Source organism: Rhincodon typus, chromosome 3 (genome assembly GCF_021869965.1).
Source record: "Rhincodon typus isolate 14 chromosome 3, sRhiTyp1.1, whole genome shotgun sequence".
Classification (NCBI taxonomy): Eukaryota; Metazoa; Chordata; class Chondrichthyes; order Orectolobiformes; family Rhincodontidae; genus Rhincodon; species Rhincodon typus.
The window spans coordinates 94906102-94929119 of NC_063334.1; the positions used below are offsets into that span (position 1 = coordinate 94906102).

General features: G+C 38.5%; 1 protein-coding gene across 1 annotated transcript in view; it reads right to left on the minus strand.

Moving 5' to 3' along the window:
* Positions 1-23012, minus strand: part of mrps27 (mitochondrial ribosomal protein S27) — an 81946-nt gene extending 58934 nt beyond the window's left edge. The window contains exons 1-4 of the mRNA XM_048595145.1: positions 22869-23012; positions 20302-20382; positions 11733-11803; positions 9938-9996 (exon numbers count right to left, since the gene is read on the minus strand). Of these exons, the coding sequence (XP_048451102.1) occupies positions 9938-9996; positions 11733-11792 (119 nt within the window). The 5' untranslated portion in view covers positions 11793-11803; positions 20302-20382; positions 22869-23012. The remainder of the gene's footprint in view (positions 1-9937; positions 9997-11732; positions 11804-20301; positions 20383-22868) is intronic.
* Between the last annotated feature and the right edge of the window lie 6 nt (positions 23013-23018).

Genomic DNA, 23018 nt, shown 5'->3' on the forward strand with positions numbered 1-23018 from the left:
AATTATGAGGTTTAAAATTATTCTGGAAACTAAGCAACAATTGTGGAGTTTCAAACAATTGATAGACTGTGCAAACACCAAACCAACTTAGCAGATATGCGGTGGAATTTCAGTAAACAATATCACTAACATGTTTTGTCAAGACATCCTACTGAGAGACTGGTGTTTGGCAACTACTTTGGACAGGCAAACAGTGACAAAACAAATACAGTTCATCAAGGTGACGTATCCCTGGCTCCAAGCTGTTCTTTATGTAAAAGACTTTAATTCCTTCTATAGAAGGGGTGAATGGATGTGTCTGGGGCTATTGACTGTAATAATAACTTCTTCCATTTCTTAATCTAATGCTTTTTCTGTGTCACTGTTGTAATGTCCTATATTGTCCTTTGTTAATGACATCAGTCCTATTGTAAGCAGCAAAGATTACAGAACATAATTTAAACTGCTTGTATTCCCTCCAATGTAATGTCTGCTTGACATTTGAATGAAGACACCCTGTGTGGAGTATTGGTTTAAAATACTACAAAACAGAAAGCAATCCCACAAGCAATTGGTCTAAGCTTGGCAGTCCTGCCATATCTGATTGCAAATGGCCAATTAAGCAACTCCTGGAAGAAAGGGTCCATATAAATCCTAACTTCAATAATGGGAGAGCCCAGCACACTAAGCCAAAAGACAAGGCTGAAGCATTTCAAATAAACCTCATCCCTATGTGCCAAGTGGAAATTACAGAGTGATCTAAACATCATAGGGTAGTTACAATGGGGGACATTAATTACTCATTCATCATCTGGATACTTTTAGTATAAGAGATAGCGAGGGACAAGCATTCCTAGACTGTGTACAGTAATTATCTACAACTGTAAGCATTCAATTCAACAAGAATGGATGCACTGCTAAATGTGGTTCTCAGGAATAAGGCAGGCCTCTCGATCAAGTGACAAAGTGAAATATTTTGAAAACAGTGATTATTCTATCATAAGGTTTAAGTTGATATTGGAAAATGACATTGATCAATCAAGAGCAAAAATACTCAATCGGCGGAGAGTGGACTTCAGTGGGGCAAGAATACAGATGGGCCGAATAGACTGGAACCACAGGTTGGTGGGACAAACAATGGCTGAACAACAGGCTACTTTTGAAGAGAAGATAGTTTATTCCCTCAAGAGGGATAGGTAGGAAAAAAATAAATCAAGCACTTTGTGGATAACCCAAGAAAAAGATAGAAATTACGTCAAAAGCCTGGCACACTCTCCTTAATGGCATTGTGGATTACACCTGCACAAAATGGATTGTAGCAGTTCAAGAAGGCAGCACACCGCCACCTTCTCAAGGGCCACTAGGGACGGTAACAAATGCTAGTCAAGTCAGCAATCAATTAAGTAAAAGATGAAGCTCAAAATAGTGAAGTGAAAGCTGATGCACTTTGTAAGCAAGAACATGGAGTGACAGCATAAAATGAAGAGTACTATTTTAAAGGGTGTGCAGGAGCAGGGAGACCTGAGTCCATAACACCATTAAAAGTAGTAAGGCAATGAGAGAGAACTGTTAATAAAGCATACAGTATTCCAAGGATTGTTGAAGAGATAGCTGCACTTTTTAAAAGCAAGCTACCAGCATTTACTGTAAGAGCTGATGGCAGTGTTATGTGTTCAGTCGGCTGAGGAAGTTTAGCTGCAGATGAACTGGCACCAGGACATGTGCACGAAGTGATATCCGGCCAGCAACAAGCAGCTGACTAGTCTGTGAAGGTGTGATCATTTTTCGATGATAAAGGCTTTCTACATGCCAACTATGATATAAGTGGTTCCCAGGTAACTAAACAGCTTATGGATATCAACGATATAGCCAAAAGCTTTTGGACCTACAAAGGAAGAGGTGGTGTTTTCTTCCCTGCAGTAAAACCTGAAGAAAGCCAGTTTATTTTCCCTCACCCAGTTTCTGTAAGCTGCGGCTTATAAACAATAAGTCAGAGACTTTTTAGAAGCATAGAATCTCTACATTGCAGTTAGGTGTCATTTGGTCCATCGAGTCACCACCGACCCTCTAAAGAAAATCCTGCCATATCCCCATAACCCCACATTTACCATGGCTAACTCACCTAGCCTGCACATCCTTGAGCACTACGGGCAATTTACCAAGGCCAATCCACCTAACCTGCACATCTTTGGACTGTGGAAGGAAACTGGAGCACCCACAGGAAAAACATACAGATCCGTGAAACACACGCAAACTCCACACAGTCACCTAAGGTTGGATCTGAACCGGAGTCTCTGGCGCTGTGAGGCAATTTGTGAATTGTCTTTTGCAAGCAAGTGAAAGTACCTGGCAAAGAGATATTGAGAAGCAACAAGTCCTGGCAAGCTAAAACTATTATCTCAGTGAAGCCAATGAATAGGGATGATTAAGCTGCCTTCCCTGTTTTTCGTTTCATTCATAACAGCAATGTCGTTTTGTGTCTGTCTGAATGTGTGTGATAGAGAGTTTTACAAAGACGGATAGAGTTTTAACAAGAATCATTGAGACATTTTGGTCCAACTCATCCATGTCAACCAAGTTTCCCAAACTAAACTAGTCCCACTTACCCGCATTTGGCTCATATCCTTCTAAACCTTTCATATTCATGTACCTGTCCAAATGTCTTTCAAATGTTGTAACTGTACCTGCATCTACCACATTCTTTGGCAGTTCATTCTACACACAATCCACTCTGCATGAAAATGTTTCCCCTCAGGTCCCTTTTAAATCTTTCTCTTCTCACCTTAAAAATATGCCTCCTAGTTTTGAACTCACCTTACCCTAGAGAAAAGTCCTTTGCTATCTTATGGATGCCCCTCATGATTTTATAAACTTTTATAACGTCACCCTTCAACCTCCTATGCTCCAGTGAAAAAATCTCAGCCTATCCAGCCTAGTTTTATAACTCAAACCCTCTAGTCCTGGAAACATTCTGGTAAATCCTTTTTGAACCCTCTTTTAATAATATCCTTCCTACAGCAGGACAACCAGAACAGCACATAGTACTCCAAAAGTGACCTCAAATGTCCTGTAATCTCAACATGACGTCCCAACTCTATACTCAAAGGTTTGAGCAATGAAGACTAGTGTGCTAAATGCCTTCTTAACCACCCTGTCTACCAGTGACTCACCTTTCAAAGAACTATGTACCTGAACCCCACGTCTCTCTGTTTGAGTACACTTCCCAAGACCCAACTCTTAATTGGACATGTTCTGCCCTTGTTTCCTTTATCGAAATGCAATACCTCACATTTATCAAAATTAAACTCCACCTGCAACTCCTTAGCCCATTGGGCCAATTGATCAAGATCTCTTGGTAATCTTAGATCCTTCTTCATTGTCAACTATATCACCAATTTTGGTGCCATCCACAAACTTACCAACTATTCCTCCTAAATTCTCATCCAAATTGTTTTACATAAATGACAAATAAGTGGACCTATAACCAATCCCTACAGAACATCGCTGGTCACAGGTCTCCAGTCCAAAAAGCAATCCTCCATCACCATCCTCTGTCTCCTACCGTCAAGCCAATTTTGTATTCAATTGACAAGCTCCCCCGAATTGCATGTGATCTAACTTTACTAATCAGTCTACCATGTGGAACCTTGTCAAAGGTTTTACTAAAGTCTATGTACGCAATATCTACCCCTCTGCCCTCAATCTTTTTGATTAGTAGAATTGTATATTAACAGTTCCTAATTGTTTATCTATAGCTAGAATCTCTTTATCTGTAGTAAATGGTAATTCTTGTTAAGCATAGAAGCCTAGTCACCGTCAGCAAGATGCACTGGGGGCGGCACAATGGTTAGCATTGCTGCCTCACAGCACCAGGGACCAGAGTTCAATTCCAGCCCTGGGCACCTTTCTACGTGGAGTTTGCACATTCTCCCCGTGTCTGCATGGGTTTCCTCTGGAAACCTCCAGTCCAAATATGTGCAGGTTAGGTGGATTGGCTATGCTAAATTGCCAATAGTGTCTAGGGTGGGAAATGCAGGGATAGGGTAGGGGGTGGGTCAGGGTGGGAAATGCAGGGATAGGGTAGGGGGTGGGTCAGGGTGGGATGCTCTTTGGAGGGTCAGTGTGGATTCGATGGGCCAAATGGCCTGCTTCTGCACTGTAGGGGTTCTATGATTCTAACTCAACAGTGCTCCTTATATAGCATCTTCCAAACTTGTGAGCTCTACCATCTTGAAGGACAAGGGCAGCAGATAATGAGAGGCATCACCTAGAAGTTCCTCTCTAAGCCACACACCATCCTGACTCGCACTGATACTGCTGTTCTCTCACTGTCGCTGAGCAAAACTCCTGGAACTCCCTCACGAACATCTTTATAGGTATACCTACATCACATGAACTGCAGTGGTTCAAAGCGGCTCACTACCACCTTCTCAAAGCAAATTGGAAATGGGCTGGCCTAGTCAGCAAATCCATGTTGAGACAGGAATCTAGCAGAAATGGATAATGAAGGTGACTTGAAGGTCAGGATTTTCACATGTATCGCAAAACTCCAATATAAACTATAAAGACAAAATTATTTTTCTTAATCTTTGTAGTTGAAAATATTATCAAAATACTGCATGACAATTCATGCCACTTACTTTGGAGGTCTAGAACAGTAATAATCACTAGCAGCTCTGGCTTGAATTCTCAGTTTATAGAAATCCCACCAAATTCTTTATTGAAAATAATAAATCATAAAAACAATGTATTTTAAATAATCGTCATTAAAAATACATTTTTATACATTCAGATATAGACAAACAAACACGCACAGATATAAGCTATATATGTACCTCTGTATTGGTTCATTTAGAATCTAAAATTATGATAGGCTAAGTAAACTGAGCAGACTGATGGGGTGAGTGGTTGCTATGGTGAATCAGTGATGAAATTTCCTACCGCACTCTGCTAATGCAACTTCAGTTGTGTCTGATTTATATCAGCTGCAAGCATCAAAATTACTTTAACAACAAAATTTCAGAAATTGTTGTTTTATTCTGTTATGGGATTATAAGTTATCAGCGAGCACAGCTTTTTGCTTCATTATGTAGCCAATTGCAGATTAAAGCGTAGTGCTTTAAAGATGTCTGCTGATTATTTTCCTTTCTGGTTGGGAAACAGTCATGTAAATTTTCGTAAACGTTCCAGCTCCTCTAGACCTTGCATCCCACCAGTTAAATTGTTTGTCGTACAAATGCCTTATTTCAAATTTTCGACATAACACTAATAATTTTCCAGTATGTTGTTGACATGGCAAGGTAAACCATTCAGTGGTACAATGACCAAATGCTTGAACATTTTTAATCCTGAAGCTTTTATGTTTCTGAATCTCCTCTTGTCTGTAGATCCCACTAATATTCAATTGTACAGGTACTACCTGATGTTGTATCTATATAATGAAGTGTGGAATAGAGATAGTGTTCACAGAAAATAATGTTTTTTTTCAAAACAGCTATTGTTGGTACCATGCAAATCAATGCATCCTTTATCATTATTATACGCTTAAAGTCCACTAATAGCACCAGAACATAATAATAGCACCATATACTGTCAGAGATAGTAGGAACTGCAGATGCTGGAGAGAGGGAGGAGGGTAACTTCTTCAGGGTAGGCATCCTTAGAAGAGGCTCCGCAGTGGGGTTAAAATTGTTTCATTTTTCTGAAGAAGGGTCTAGGCCCGAAACGTCAAGCCTTCCTGCTCCTCTGATGCTGCTTGGCCTGCTGTGTTCATCCAGCTCTACACTTTGTCATACCATATACTGTCAGCACTTCCCACAAGAAAACACATTCCAATATGTGCTGACTTCTCACAAAATTGATCAGTCAGTCTGGCTGTGCTTCAGTATGTTGACAGCAAAGTCAAACAGTCTCTGTTCAAAATGCCAGCTTCAGAAAAAAGACAATTTAATTGTATTTTGATAAAAAGGTACATAATATATTGAGGTTGTTGACTTGCTCGTTGAGCTAGCTTGTTTTTGTTCAGACTCACCGTAACGGACCGGACAGCATAAATTCCAAGTGGAGTAGAATAACATTGCTTCATTGGTGATGATGTCACCTAGCAGGGTGATGAAACAAACGTCTGAACAAATACAAGCCAGCTCAGGGAGCAAGTCAACAACCTCATCCACAACCCAAGTTACAGATCTTTGCCAATACTTTAAACAACTACAGGTGTAACATGTATAATGTATTATCATTTGGGTTTTAAAGTAGAACTAAAATAGTGGTGTCGTTTCAGTTCTGTGAAGTTTTTTTTTAATCAAGTGGTCTAAAAGCCACCAGCAACAGTGAACTAACCATATTGTTTCCAGCAAACATGTGACTACCTGCTGTAGTACTGATGAAATGGTTAAAATTTACTTTCTATGGCAGAGAAAATACACCAGTGGCAATAGCGATTTGAGTACAGTTCAGAAGAATCAGGTCTTTCAGTTCAAGAGAATAGTTCCAACCTTGCAAAGGGCTTTATTTTGTGAAGCCTCTGAGCTGTGAAAATTTGTGTGGAAGTTTTCAAGCAGTTGAAATTGAAAAGAGGTTCAGGTCATCAGAACTGGAAAGAAAGCACAAGGACATCCAAACTGGAAGGAGTCAGTTCAGTAAAATGTTAAAGACGTAAGATAGGAGAGGTCACACTTACTGGGATTGAGTATCTATAAAGCATATTACTGGGAAAAATATTGAGACTTTGTTTTGACATTTCTGGCAAGGTCTTTCCAACCTGCATTACGTATTTAGCTTTGGGTTTCCTCCTTTTCCTTTAGTGTAGTAAATTTGAGTTCTTTACTTAAAAAACTTTGCCAGCCTCATATGAATATGTTCAGTGACTAAACAATGGTAAAAATTAAATTTATGATTTATGAAGCCAAGTTTCACACTAGAATTTAACTTGTCTAGCATTACCGTCAGGTAGGATTATAACAATATCTGGAGCCAAGTGTTTGAAATATGTTTGGTTGCCGATGCATTTTTATAATTTTAAGATATACATATCTATAAATTATGTAGTGCCAGTTTCAGAGTTTGTGTGATTTCGCTAAAAATGAAATCTTGAAACTGAAACAAAATCTCGCAGAGCTTTTCTTTATCCAACAAGTGATTACAAACTTAACATCATAGATGGTCATTTGAAATCCATGTGCTTTGAGATGCCTCTTAATACATAGTAAGTGTGACCGAATAAATGGATGCTGTATGTTCTCTACTTATTAGAAATTGCCAACAAGTTTTTAGTTGATGTGTACAATACACACACACACACACACACACACACATTCTACAAAGCTGCAAAATGGCATTTTTAAAAGCATATGCATTCATATAAATATGGAATAATTTAGCACGGAAGAGGGCAATTCAGCTGATCCTGCCTATACACATTTGGAAGAGCAGTGCAGAAAGTTCCACCATTGTACCCTTTCCCTTCAGCCCTTCAAATCTTTCTTCATAGTGTTACTATCCAATTCCTATTCAAAACTACAAGTGAATCTGCTTCTACTACCCTTTTGGGCAGTGCACTCCAGAACGTCACAACTTGTGTTAAAATGTTTTCCTGAATGGTCTACTCCTGCTCCTATTTTGTATATTTTCCATCTTAATGGAAAAAAGTTTATCTTTATTTGTTCTATCAAAGTCCTTTATAATTTTGAACGCTTCCATCAAATTTCTACCTAACCTGTTTGCTCTAAGGAAAACAATCCCAGCCTCTCTAGTATTACTGTGCAACTCATGTCCGGCGTTTCTAGTACCATTTTAACAAGTCTTTTCTGTATCCTCGACAAGGCCTGGACATTCTTCTTAAACAGTACAACACTGAATTAGCCAAGATATTCCACCTGAGACTTAACCAGTATTCTACAAAAAGCGTTCGTACAACATGCTTTACTTTCTACTCTATGTCTCTATTTATTAAACCAATGATCCCCACGTGCCTCTTATTATCCTTCTCAAGATATCCAGAAACCTTCAAAAGCAATTTTGTGTGCTGCTGGATTATCTCATTTTTCTCACAAGTTCAAAAGTTGCTGGTGCATTGGTACTCAATTGGTACCCCGTATAATTCAACTTTTCATTTCTAATATTTGCAATGATGTATCTTCTGCATGATGTTGCCAATTTTCGTTCAATGGTTAGAAATCTAAAAACCTTTATTATTAATTTCTCTAAGACAGAGATGAGAATAAGGAACAAATGTGTATAAAGAGGACAAAATGATGTCTAATTGTGTATATATTTTCATTAGCAAAGTGAATCTTGCAAGAGACTTCTGTGAGTTACTGAGCTTCCTGGTTAAATCTATTTTTGTAAGTGTCCTTGGACTTCATTCATGTCCAAGAATGGGTCTTTCCATTTTAAAATTTTTTTGTGGGATTTCTTGCGCTCATCAACATGATGAGCATCACTTCTTGTAACTTTGTCTATCCAGTATCAGCTTGAATTATTCAAGACACAAATATTACTTAGACGAGAAGAGAAATGCAAACATGAAATAATTAGCAATTATACTCCATGTTCTATGCTGAAATGCAGCTCTGTTTCCTAGGTTTTCTTTTATGTTTCTGATTTAACATGAGCAGCAGAGGTTTGGAATGGAGTAGTTTGAGCTTGGTCAGCTTGGCCTGACTCTGCAGTCTTACGCTGACTCCTACCTAATCACAGTCTTTTGCTAAAAGTCTTCAAAATACAAAGTTCTAAACATAATTTCAGTTTCAGATTGTAACAATAATCAACACAAGAAAATAAAAGATTCCAATTCTGTTTTTAAGTTTAACATAAAGGTACCTACAAAGTATAAATGCTCACGTTACGTGGAATTTACCGCATAGAAAACAGACCATTCAACCTAATTAGTCTACGTCTGTGTTTATGCTCTACATGAGACTCCTCCCTTTCTTTTTATTGAACACCAACTATGACTCTATTCTTTTCTTCAAATACTTATTCACAATTCCTTTAAAATAATCTTTGCTATTTGTGTCAACTGCACCATTTTATAGTGAGCTGTTTGGGTAGAGAGGGTCCTTCTGAATTCCCTATCAGATTACTTGGAAAAAAATTACAAATGAAAATAGCAAACCACGTTAACATCTGCTTCAGCATCTTTAGCAGAGTAAAAATACCCCAAGGCACTGAACAGGAATATTATCAAATAATTTCAACATTGTACTACATAAAGAAATATCAGGACAGGTCTCCAAAGGTTTGGGCACAAAGGTGGGTTTTAAGGAGCATTTTAGCAGTTTGGAATTTTAGTAACAAAGAGGTTGGACAATCATAATCAAGTGACAAGTGGTAAAACTTGGACATTAAGCACAAATTCATTCCACCAGCAGCTGATGGAACCTTTCCAAAAGGTAAGCTGATATAATTTTTGACAGACCAAGACACACCTTGTAGCTTCTTTGAGAAATATGCAATCAGCAGCCAGGCAGCAGGGAACAAACTGAGTGAGCCTGTCCTTCTCATGGAAGCACAACACAAATCATGTTATACAGAGAAAGGGCTAAAATGAACCTATTACATATCACATTTACACATTTTGCTGTTAAAGACAGACCAGAAACTAAATGCAGTAGAGTAATTGCTGATTTCCTCCTGTTCACCATATTTAGAAAACACAACTTTTCCTTTATTGTAAGTTAGTCATTGAAACCATTTAAATGCCAAGTAATTTTCCCTCACTGTGTAGCAGGCAGACAATTAGAGATACTGCCTAGTGGTGGAGAGGAAGAGAAATACAAAGAACATTACAGTGACGAAAAACACATCATGATTTTGGCATTATTTTTTCTGACAGCTCAGGTTGTTATTGCTTTATTTTGAATGTGCTGCCCAGAAACAGCTCATTGGGCAAGAAACAGAACAAAGATTTTGCTCTTTTCAAAAAAGCTTGTAAAATCAGGGGAAACATACTTACTTGTAAAGGTAGTATTCAGCTTGTTCGACCTCTTCTCTTGAAGAAATATTGTCAACAAACTACAGGAATAAAACAATGTGCAGAAATATTTATATTTGGCTTTAAATCTGTAATCGTCCCTTTATCATTTCAGCATGTACTGCAATACAAAAGATAGATGGAGATAATCATTTACATCACACTAATAATTCCACCAACTAAAGCCATTACATTGATTGCTATTAAAGTTGCCATCAAACATACAGAAAATTTTAAGTAAATCAAACCTATTGCAAAAAGCATTAGCAGCTTCGTTGTAGAGGTTTGAAGGTATCTGACTATAAGAATACAAAATTAAATAGTGAAGTAATAAAATCATTTGACATGTTTCTAAATTATCAAATCAAGCAAATGAAACCCAAAAGGAGAAAGCAAACTAAATCTTCAAAAAAATTTGTTTGCAGAAATGAAAACGTAGTCTCTATTTATATGCATCCGTTCCTGCATTATTTAGCTCTTTGTTATTTCATTTACGCACACTGCAAGAAGCTAAATTCTCGCGAGTGATGACAGTTTATCAGCAACAGAAAATATCAAGAGGAAATAAGAGGATTCCGTTCAACATTGTTGTGCCATATGAATGGGAATCAGTAAAGTTTTGAGATAAGTCTGTATGACATAACACATTGTTCTCTCAATAATACTGTTTAGTCTTAGTTCAAAGTATCTATTAACCTGGAGACTAAAAAAAAAAGCCGTGTCACTTAATTTCTTTAAATCAAACTATTAATTCTGAATATAACAATTGTGAATTAATATGAGTGGACAGTAAGGCCTGATATTCTGTGTGGCTGCTCATTACCAGAAATGAAGTGGTAGGCACTTCTGTCAGGTCTAAGATAGCTCCTTAATCTAATTAAGTTTCCAGTCTAAGACTCATTGCTATAGTAGCTCTAACTTTCTGGTCTCTAAGTGAGAATCACAGGCAAAAGAATTGTGCAGCTGTATTTCTGGGTGTGCTGCTAAACTGATGGCCAGAATCCTGTGGATCATATTGTATTGTTTTTTAAAACAAGACAGTCAATCTCCCATTTTCAACCCAAAAAAGATTCCATTATTAAATCACCATACTTGGCATGTAAGAAATTGTTGTTGAGATACACACAGCCAAAAAAACGATTAAAGGAGATTGACCCATTGTTTCATGACGGTTTTCTTCTCTCATTAAGGATGCTGTATAGTTTTGCAAAGTTATACGTTGTTTTTGGAGGCAAGTTGGGAGGGCAAGCAGAACATTAGTTTGCTACAATCTACTGGAGCCTGGCTCATGATGATGCTTGAGCTATAAAGACAACAAAAGTTTGGATTTGGAATTTTTCTCTTCCCCAACTAATGCAGCATCAAGCAAAATATGCAGTTTATTTTGGATATTTAAAATATTATAGTAAACAAACAAAATTCAGTGTGGCTCTCTCCACGTTGCTGCAATGTTCCCAGTAATTCGGAATGCATCTTTTCAGTCTTTCCTATGTTTCCTCAAGTTACAAATAACTCTCAAATCAATATAATTTTGTTATCATAAGGATGCAATTAATAATTGGAATTTTGTGGTAAGCATTGAATTGCAGATATGTGAAGATGATAATGTCTTTAAAAGAGTTTACATTTTTGGAGCCTAAAACATGATCTGTCAAAAACATACATTTAGTGGAAGTATTAAGATAATAATCAAATGGCTTATAGTTGTTAAATTTATACATCAAAGATATTATGCCTGACTGGCAATAGTACATGGAGCATGTCTGTTCAGACTTACCCGCGCTATTGTCAACGAGCTGACAGGAAGTTTCTTCTCGTAGGTTATATCCATTAGCATAGCTAATTTCGCTGATTGAAAGAAGCAGAATTATGTTTGATTATATGTATTCTGTTATTAGAGATAGAGAAACACCAAAATATAAGTGAATTATTCTTATGGAAAAACGACTGAGTGGGTTGGCCTTTTGTTCTATCAGTCAATACTTTTTCAGCAGTATTTTAATTTCTACTTGTGAACACAACATACTTCTATTATATTTAATGAATAAGCTGCAAGCTGCAAAAAAAAAAACTAGCTATATGCCCAAACACCGTACATTATTTCAGAGGCACCAGAAAGATTTTTAGAAACAAAAATGAGAGAAGGAATCTCATACTTTGTTGTTCAATCCTATTTAGCATAGGCTTTTGCTTCTAGCCTGTTAACCCTTGAAAAAGCACATTAGTTCTTACTAACTCAGACATTCAGTTGATTAACATTCCAATAAGGTTACAAAACATGGCTCACAACATCATTTGTTCCAATTTCCTAAAACGAACAATGAACTATTTCCATGGGAGACATTATTTCCACATAGCCTTACAAAAGAACATTCAATTTCCCTTACTTTTATGTTGTGATCATGTTTAAAATTAAAATGCATATGGATTCAAGCTAAATTGTAGTTTAATTTCATATATTGACATTCTGAATTTCTTTGGAAATTTCTTCGGGCTGTGGACGTGCAGGGGGAAGGCATAGTTTATTGGTGATTATTGGTAGAACAAAGGCAAATAAACAAGAATGCACCATATATATTGAAACCTGGCAATGAGCTGTCTCAGACAATGTCAAGCAAAAATGAGATGCAATTAAAAAAGTTCTCTGGAAAGAAAACCACACTGCCACCTACTGTGCTTTATCATTGCTCTAAAATGTTAACTGTGTCATCCACACATCATTCAACTTGTTACAATTAAGGAATGTTTTATACACATCAATCTATTAAAAGCTGTTAAATAATTAAATGTAACAAAAATTATAGGAAGATCTTCAAAACTAATATTTTAGAATGCCATCTGAATCACTTCAATTTATGTTAAATTGTCATGCATGTTATAAGGGTACAGAGTGCTGTGACAAAAATGGCGGCATCCTCTTTATTATAAGCCATCAAGCAACTGATCAAGTATTTAGCCTTTCAATTCTCAGGACCGGTAATTTGTTTTACATTTCAAATCCTCTCATTTTTGTTGTAATACTACAGATTTTCTTATTGTTGATTATTTATATATTTTTTTAAAATCACAGGTTTCTAGATGAATTCTTAATGAGATTGTAACATGAATAATAAGAAGAATTTGTGCTTAAAGCTTCAACATAAAAAAAATCCTCAAGACAGACTTCAACGTATTGGAACAATTGGAATGCTTCAGTAATTCAGTCACGATTGGTACTTCCAGGTCTCTCTCAGTTCCAAACAGTTCTTGCTAACAGAAACAGAGCATAACACTGAGCAGGGGCCTAGCTTTTGGGTCAGGACTCCAACATCTGGGTCAAATGGGGGACATAACCACACACTGCCGGGGAATACTCAGCAAGATTGATTTTCCTAGATTGGCTAATTATTGGCCAAAGGACAGCCTGACCATGCAAGTAAGCATAGCCATTCAGTTCTTGGAGGTGAAATATTTGGCCCTCCAGCAATGAAGGTGCAGCAGGCTGGTTTTTCAAGGGAGAGAGAGAGAGAGAGCACCTCAACAAGCAGCACCTGTGTTGCCACTTTCAGGATTCTGTGGACCTGTACGCCCAGATCCCTCTGTATGTCAATGCTCCTAAGGGTTCTGCTATCTATTGGATAATTCACACCTGAATTTGATCTTCCAAAACGCATCACCTCACATTTGTCTGGATTAAACTCAATCTACAATTTCTTTGCTCAAATCTGAAAACTACCTACATCCTGCTATATCCTTTGACAATCCTCCTCACTATCAACAACTCCACCAAGTTTGGTGTCATCTGCTAACTTATTAATTAGAACACCTATATTTTCCTCCAGATCATTTATATATATCCCAGCACTGATCCCTACAGAACACCACTAGTTACTGATCTCCATTCCAAAAAAGCACCTTCTACAGCTACTAAAGTTCTGAAGAAGGGTCACTGTACCCGAAACATTAACTCTGATCTCTCTTCACAGATGCTGTCAGACCTGCTTAGTGTTTCCAGCAATTTTTGGTTTTGTTTCTACCGCTACTCTGTCTTCTATGACCAAGCCAGTATCGTATTCATCTAGCCAGTTCACCCCGGATCCCATGAGTTTTGTACCAGCCTGCCATGAGGTACCTTATCAAATGTGTACTAAAGTCCATGTAGACAACATCCATTGTCATTCGTTCATCAAGCATTCTTGTCACCTCTTCAAAATACATGATCATCTTCATATAAAGCCATGCTGCCTATCACTAACAAGTCCATTCGCTTACAAATGTGAATAAATCCTGTCTTTCAGTATATTCTCCAACAACTTCCCCACCACTGACGTCAGGCTCACCAGCCTGTAATTACCCAGATTATATCTGTTTCTCTTCTTAAATAAAGGAACAACCTTGGCCGTTCTCCGGTCCTCTGGAAGCTCACCCGAGGCCACTCAGGAATCAGTTTATATGGCAAATCTGTATCCTGGCGAGCAATATAAAATTTTTCCTGACTCCATGCTTGCTCCCATTACCAACCAAGAATCTTGCTTATTCTCCCATTTCTGGTCTCTATGGGTAAAGGATAATTTCTACTTGTCAGAAAGAAAGCTAAAGTAAAGAGTAACCAATTTTTACTTCTTTAATCAAAACAAACAATCCACGAAAATAAAACCCCTTAAGAGCTGATCAAATAGTGAGACATCTCAGCTAAATAGACGTCTAGCTATCAATTTCAGTTGATATAGCTCACACAGGGCTTTATGAATGCTTGGCTGCATTCCAAAACTTACTAATGGATTATTTCAGCTGCAATTTGTGAGTAAGTGAGCAGGATGCAAGAGACCATGAAAGGGGTAATGGGGAAGGGAGAATATGGAAGGGTCATGGGGGCAATGGACAGAGAACAGTGGATATGGGCAAGACCTTTTTACATATACCTTTCAATAGGTTTCCATATCAGGCTGCTTTTCACAACTCCTCTGAGTACCTATGAAACATTCCCCAAGACATTGACGTGACTCCATGAAGATTGTAGGGGTGACAGGAGGTGCCTATCCCTGCAACAGAACTAGTCAGGTCAAGTGTACAGAGCGTGGGCTCACTATTTCATACTCTTATCCCGTACCAGTGCCAGGAATGACAGTGGGAATCCTGGAATTGAATCCCATCTGCCATAAATTGCTGCTGTGCATTCAATACTGATGTCAGACAAGAACTGTTGGAAGTCAGAGGGAAGTGTTGTGGACCAGACCAATTCCCCTCAAGATATATTAAGAGGATAGTCTAGCCCCTAACATTTTCTTATTTTAAAGGCAAGTGCCAGGTGGTGTATTCCGGGTGCAATTCGATTGGTTAAACTATCAACTTTAAGCAAAACATTCTTTATTTTTACAGTACAGACAAAATAAAATAATTGGCTTAACTGTAACTGTATTGAAATGCTTAACAAAATAATATTCATATAAAATACTAATTAACTGTTCCAAGATAGCAACATCTCATAAACACACCCTTGGCAAAGGCTAATTCACAGTATCATTCTGCACGGAAACAGACGCTTTGGTCCAATTTGTTCATGCCGAACCAGTTTCCTAAAGTAAACTAATCCAAATTGTCGGCATTTGGCCCATAACCTTCTAAACCTTTCCTATTCATCTACCTGTATAAATGTCCTTTAAATATTATAACTGTACTTGCATCTACCACTTCCTCTGGCAGTTTGTTCCATATATGAAACAGCCTCTGCATGAAAAAGTTGCCACTCAGGTCTCTTTTAAATCTTTCCCCTCTCACCTTAAAAGTATGCCCTCCAGTTTTGAACTCCCCAGTCCTAGGGAAAAGACCAGTAAACAGCCTACACTCCAGTGAAAAAGTCCCACCTATCCAGTCCCAATAACGTCCTTGTTAATCTTTTCTGCATCCTCACTCAAATAGACTGTTTTACATTCAATTCTAGCAGCCGGAAGAGAACCCCCAGCTTTTAGCTGGAGCAGAGAGAGGAAAAACAGCTTCCACATCTGGTTCCAAGACCCCAGCAGCAACTGCTACTGCAAGCTAAAACTAAAAATCCTGGTCCTGTCGGAGCTTGACCCCAACCACTCGGGCTGCTTTAAACTTTATTGTTTCAACTTTTAGGAAAAATCCAAAGCCTCACAAGGTGTTTACTTTATTGGATTCAAATGGACAGCTCCGCACCTGTCTTAAAACTGCTGTTCAAACAAAAACCAGGACAAAATACACCCCTTAAAGCCATAGCATCGTCACATAAAGGAGGGGTTGATAGAAGTTGTGATGCAATGTTCTGGGTGCTCATATGTGGCACCTAACATCATGTTTACAGATGATGAGTAGAAGTTAATACCTTCCCTCAGAGTGAATTTGATGATGGATGGACTCTGAAGATGATGCATTTAATCAGGTGGGAGAGTAACGTGTGGGACACCCATTGCATTCCAGCCTCTGTCCTAATCAAGTCTGGAGCCGAAGTCTTTTGAACAACCTCTCGACCATGAGCCAACTGAGACCCTTAAGTAGGCAATTGCTGCCTGCCAATCGGGTCTTCTCACTATCATTGGTATTCATCTAGTGGCTGTCAGAGACTTGTCACGTAGGAACACTGGCATTTACAGTATTGTGGGGAAGGAGGAGTCCTTCATTCAAAAGCACTCAGTATTTAATGGAGGAACAGGCCAGTGGGAAGGATAAGCCCACCACTGACCAGACCCCCAGCCCCCAATCCCATGAATTCTAATCCATGATTTGATTTATCTACAGCCTTGGTTGCTCAGTGATCCTGCAATTCAAGTCAGTGTATTCCTGGCAGCTTTCACTGACAGCTGCTAGCCTTTGGGCCATTTCGTTGATCAGGGATAAGGCACACCACAGCGCTGTTGAGCCCCTAAATTGGTACTTAATTAGGTGGCGGGGAGGACCTTCCTGAAAAGGGGCAATGTGGGGTCATGACACCAGTTGACTTCATTAAATGACGTTTGATGCCGAGAGACAGACTGTAAATGAGAAGTAGCAAGAGGCCAAGGATAGATCCTTGAAGACTCCAGAAGTTATGGTGTGGAGATGGGAAGAGAAGCCAGTGCAGGTGATTCTGTGGTTCCAGCTGGATAGATAAGAATAGAACCAGGCAGGCCAGTTCACTCAGCTGAAGCATACAAGAGCAAAGGAGGATGTTTAAGGCTCCAAACACATCAGGAAGATTAGGAGAGATAGTCCACCAGGGTCATGGAGGTGTCATTTCTGACTTTGATCATTGTTCTTATAGGAAGAGAAATCTGATTGAAGAGACTGGAGCATGGTGTTGTGGAAGTCAGGGGCAGAGATTTGGAAGGTGACAAATGGAAAGTAAGGTTTGAGATGCTGTGGTTCTTTATAAGGACGGAGGGGTCAAAGCTAGAGTCAAGTAATGGTGCAGAACATAAGTTAAACAATGATCTAGGCATGTGAAGAGGCTAGATGGAAGTGAGAGGCAGCAGTCTGGCTGAGTGTGTAAGATAGAGAAGACAAAATGGAAAAATAGAAGCTGCAATGGAAGAACGGCAGCTGTAGATCCTTTAAGCTGAGATTGCCTGTCCAAAGGCGTAAATGTAGCCTCACACCTGTTCAGGCAATCTTTTTTTCTACTGCTCACCGCATGATAATTCACTGGAAATTTAAGTTGATTTAATTTAACTTAATTCAAACTAAAATTATCAAACATGTTCCTCTATGTCTCGGGCGTGAGTATTTTGGAGAAAATTTGGTAAATAATCAAAACAAGTAGTAACTGGAAAAGAAAAAAGACCAAACTACTAGGACAAGGAAAGCTGACAGATATCTACAACAGATACTATAACCACGCTATTCAGGAGACACAAAAAAAACATTGGCTTTTAGAACAATATTCCTTAAAGTACAAGAAATCTCGCTTAACTCTGGAACATCAAGGTTTCAGTTTCTACTAATCTGCCAATAAAGCACAATTTGCTTCTCATTAGGTTTCTGAAAATTGTTCAAATTACTGCTGGTATTCAAACTGAACCAGACAGCACTCCAAAGGCTTGGCTTGCCTATTAAATTGTGGGACAAATACGAGGTTTAAGAGAAAAATTTAATTAAGTCAATTGTATTGGTCGTCAGAAAATATTTGCCTACTTTCTACCACCTGATTCATACAAATTCAAAATCACTTGAACTGGAATGAACAAGACTGAGTAAATTACTTGTAATGCACAGATGTAAAATGTAATTGGAAAAGAATTGTGTTTGAAAGGAGTTTACCCTCTGGCAGATTTACAGTCACATAAAGCAGCATCTGATATACTGATGATGCGTTCTTGCTTATAGAAGCAATATTAATGCAAATGCCAGAAGTAATCTTTTCATATATAATTTCCCATGTGACAGTTCCATAATGAGCATCAACCTTACAACCCCTAAATTCTCACAAAACAACTACTGCATCAAAATTAAATAATTTCCCACATGAAATTTCCACAATGTATACTTATTTATTCCCCAGAAAAAGATTTTTAATGTAAGTTTTCATTGCAATTAGTATTTTTAAAAATTATAACATATGATGCCATTTAAAAAAAAAACACTTTCAGTTTCTATGTTTTTCCAGTGAGAAGGAATCAGATCTGAAGAAGGGTCCAGACCCAAAACGTCAGCTTCCCTGTTCCTCTGATGCTGCTTGGCCCGCTGTGTTCATCCAGCCCTGCACCTTATCTCAGATTCTTTTTGGCTTTGGGCAAAATATGACAGCACAAATTTTGACACTCCTGTAACAACTGGAACAAGGATACTGAGGTAATGACAAATGAGGTAGAGAACAGGATTAATCCTTTTGTTCATAGGATTAAAAAGGATATATTTCACAGCCCGTGTGCAGAGGTCTTATTTCACAGTTTTATGGAAAGAGTTTAAAAATGTTATTTCCATTTCACCATCAGCTCAATCAGTCAGTGGATACAATGGGAAAAATAACTCCACTTAACAAGGGAAGGATTAACTAGGTTGTATGTTTTATGGAGATGAGGATGACGTCTCTGCAGGAGTTCCTCAGGATACTGTCCTAAGCCCACCTGTCTTCAGCTGCTTCATCAATGACCTTCTCTCCCTCAAAAGGTCAGAAAGTGGGAATGTTCACTGATGAATGCAAGTGCTCAGCACCATTCATGACTCCTCAGACACTAAAGTACTCCATGTCCAAACGCAACAAGATGTGGACAATATCCAGGCTTGGGCTGGCAAGTGATAAGTAACACTGACGCCACACAAATACCAGTTTAATATCCGTTCCCAACAAGAGAGAATCTAAACAGCACCCCTTGACAGTCAACGGTATCACCATCACTGAAACCCCTGCTATTATCACCATGAGGGTTACCATTGACCGGAAATTTAACTGGACTAGTCATATAAATACTGTGGCTTTAAGAGAAGGTTAGAGGCTGGGAATCTTGTAGTGAGTAACTCACCTCCTGACTCCCCAAATCCTGTCCATCATCTACAAGACACAAGTCAGGAGCAGTGGTTGTATCACCTACAACTGTGCTGCGATATCCATCAGAGCTCCTTAGACAGCACCTTCCAAACCCATAACCACTACCAACTGGAAAGACAAGTACAGCAGATACACGGGAACACCACCATCTGCAATTTCCCATCCAAACATTCAGACTTAGAAATATATCGTTGTTCCTTCATTGTTGCTTGACCAAAATTCTGGAATTCCCTCCCAAACCACATTGCGGGTGTAACTGCACCAAATGGACTGAAACAGCTCAAGAAAACAGCTTATCACCAACTGCGCAAGGGCAACTAGGGATGGGCAGTAAATGCTGGCCCAGCCATCTTCTGAGTGATTTGTTTTTTAAATGGATAGTTTTTTTTTCTCCCCCAGTATGAACAACTATCAGGAGAAAGACAGTACATAACTACCTAATTCCACATCACAAAAGAATGCGGTAGCCAAAAGATGACAGTGTCTTGAATCTTGTTTTCAAAAAAATTTGGAACTCCACCAAAGTACTTTAACAATATCAGATGTTTGGACGTACATCTGCATCTACTTAAAAAATCAGTTACTTTTCTTATTTTCCTCCTCCCTTCAATTTTTTTTTGTTCTTTTATTCTACTCTCTGTTTCAAGCTAGTTTATTCTGCTTTTCAAATGCTTTCCTGTTATCACTGTTTTTTTTTTGGCCTGCAATAGAGAAATGAAGCTAAGCCACATCAGAGATTTTCACTGTTTCTGCACTAATTAAATGACAAACTGATTATAAGGGGGGGTCATTTTAGAAATTTGTACAGGAATGCAAAGACTTCCTTCCAGAAGAAATACTCTTCAAAAAGTTGAAAGTTATATCTTAATGGTTTTCTACTTACCCAGATTTTGAGGGTCTCTCTCTCGCTGGTCCCATTTCTGACTATCTAAATAAGCTGCAGAGAGCAGACACCTTTTTGTTACTGGAAGAAAAGTACAAATAAATTATCACCTTATGGTCATAAGAAAACAAATGAGAGAAATGTAGCTAGTCCATCAAATCTATGGCTTCTGTGTGAGATACAACCAACAGATAAAGTCATTATCCTCATCCTGCCAACTCTCTTCCCCTCCACCACCAATCATGCAATCTGCTGTAAAAGGCAAAATCCTTGGGCAATTTAAATGTCTGTGCAAAGTACTTCATTGCGTTTAGATTAATTTTATGCTTTCTGATCCAGCACTGATCCTCCCACAACTAAATGTGGACAGAATCTTTTCTCTTAATTATGTCCTCAGTCATTTCTTCACAAATGCAACACCTTTCCAAAACAAATGTTAAATTCACCAAGTCCCTTTGTGGTTATGGGCTTTTAGAATAGGTCCTAAATGAGCTGCTTTTCTTCTGATGACATCAAGTGATGCTGTTAAGACTGAAGTTAGGCTGGAATGTGCAGGTGAATGCATAATCAGCTCAGCCATGATTTTATTGAATGGTGTGCAGTCTGGAGGGGCCTGCTCCTAATTCAAACTAACATATCAGCAGATGAACCCAAACTCTGTCTGAAGAAATACAAAAATCAGTTTCTGTGACTGGGTCAGTGGCATTACAAAGAATTATATTGTGCATCATGGGATAACAAGGTGTAGAGGTGGATGAACACAGCAGGCCGAGCCGCATCAGAGGAGCAGGAAAGCTGACGTTTTGGGTCTAGACCCTTCTTCAGAAAATCATTGGTATTTTTCATTTTTGCATCATTCTTCCTTTTGAGATGCTTTGCTGCTTTAATATTTCAAATTAAGCTGCAATGTTGGAAATTTCTGAAATGACTCAATCTTACGACTCAGGTCTACTGCAGGTTCCCATGCGTGCATCGCAGTTATAATGCACATAAACAAACAACATTTTGCCCCACACTACTTTAAGTTTACTTCTTTAGTTATCACCCATTGAGATGAGAAACATAAAAATGTTTTGCCATCATTGTCGTGTCATGCAATAACATTAAAGTGCAGTATAGCTCAGCACGTTATTCCTTGGTAGTCACAAATAATCCTTTCTAAACTGAGCTCTTAACCTAATCTCTGCAACCACAATGGGGCCAGCTATTTTAATAACTGGAAATCACACTTTAAAAAGAAAGTAACCCTTGGAGAGTTTTACAAGCCTTCTAAACAGTTTCAGACCTCCAAAGGTCAAATTAATTTTCCATTATTTGTACAATAATATCCCAAGTCAGGTGCTACATGAATTGGAGAAAAATTACTGACTTCAACCTCTGTATTAGAGGGATACAGGGTGGTCATCTGGAATAAGGATTTCAGCAAAGGCCAGTAGGATGTCAAAATTGCACACGCTCAGCTTTCAACCTACTGCATGGGCTTTTTTGGTGCAATGGTAGTGTCCCTCTCTCCGAGCCAGAAGGCTCAGGTTCAAATCTCACTACCTCCAGAAGAGAGTGTAATAACATCTAAGAACAGGATGATTAGAAAATATCTTGTTACTAATGCCGAGAAAGAAATTGGTGATGAGGAAATAGAGTTTGTGGCAGGGTACAAAGGCAATGGCCTCCATTTTGTCAAAGTTTAACTGGACGAAATGGTGGTTTATCCAAGAGTTAATATTGAGCAAATAGTCTGACAACAGAGGCATTTAATGAATTGCAAAGAGTTGTATGTGTTATCAGTGCACATGTTTCGATGATGTCACCAACAGGCAGGCTGTAAATAAGGAGGAAAATCACCAGTGGTAATATGGCAACGTAACAAGAGAAGGTATTTTTCAAAGTGTATTAATCACTATTTAGATTACAGCAGTTCCAATAAAGTGGTGGCTCTCATGCAGGTGTATGGAGGTTTAACCAAGTGCAGAGAACACCTCAGAGCACCAAAGGGCCTTGCCCACATTTGAAAATTGGAGAAAGTGACTGGCACAGACTCTGAAGTGATACCCCAGTCACAAAACTCTCTCAAATTATAACCTACTGAAATACATTGTTATCGCTTAATTTCCATTTTTATATTCATTGGGGAAATGCTATTGGTGCTTCATCTGTGTCTTAATAAGTCTACTATCCACACAGCAATTCCGTTGCCTCTAGAGAGTTTGGTTCTACGATGTTGTTGCAGGGTCATATGGAATACAGAATGCCATCCTAACCAATTCCACTCGTTCAAATACCCTAATAGCGTATTAATAAAGACGTGAGCTGTTATCCAAACCAAGACCGTCTTCTGTACGTAAAGGTTAAAGAACAAGTCTGATTATTCATGATTACGAAGCAAAATTATACCGACGCTGTTAGTCAGAAATTTTAAAAGAATGCTGAGAATACTGTCACAAACAGTTCACAGATTGGAAACGTTAACTGTTTCTCTATTCAGAGGTGCTGCCAAATACGTCCAACACTTCCTATTTTTATTTATCTGCTACTTTTCCAGTTACTATTACAAAAGCTGTCGAAACGACCTGGGCCAGGACACCAACGACCAGTAAATCTTGGAGTAAGAGGAGTGAAGCGCTGGAGAAACTGGACAGCTTTGACAGTAACTGTGCACACAGGTAGCTGAGGTTTAATCTCCACATGCCGCTCGGCCCAGGTCAAACTGATAACTGTAT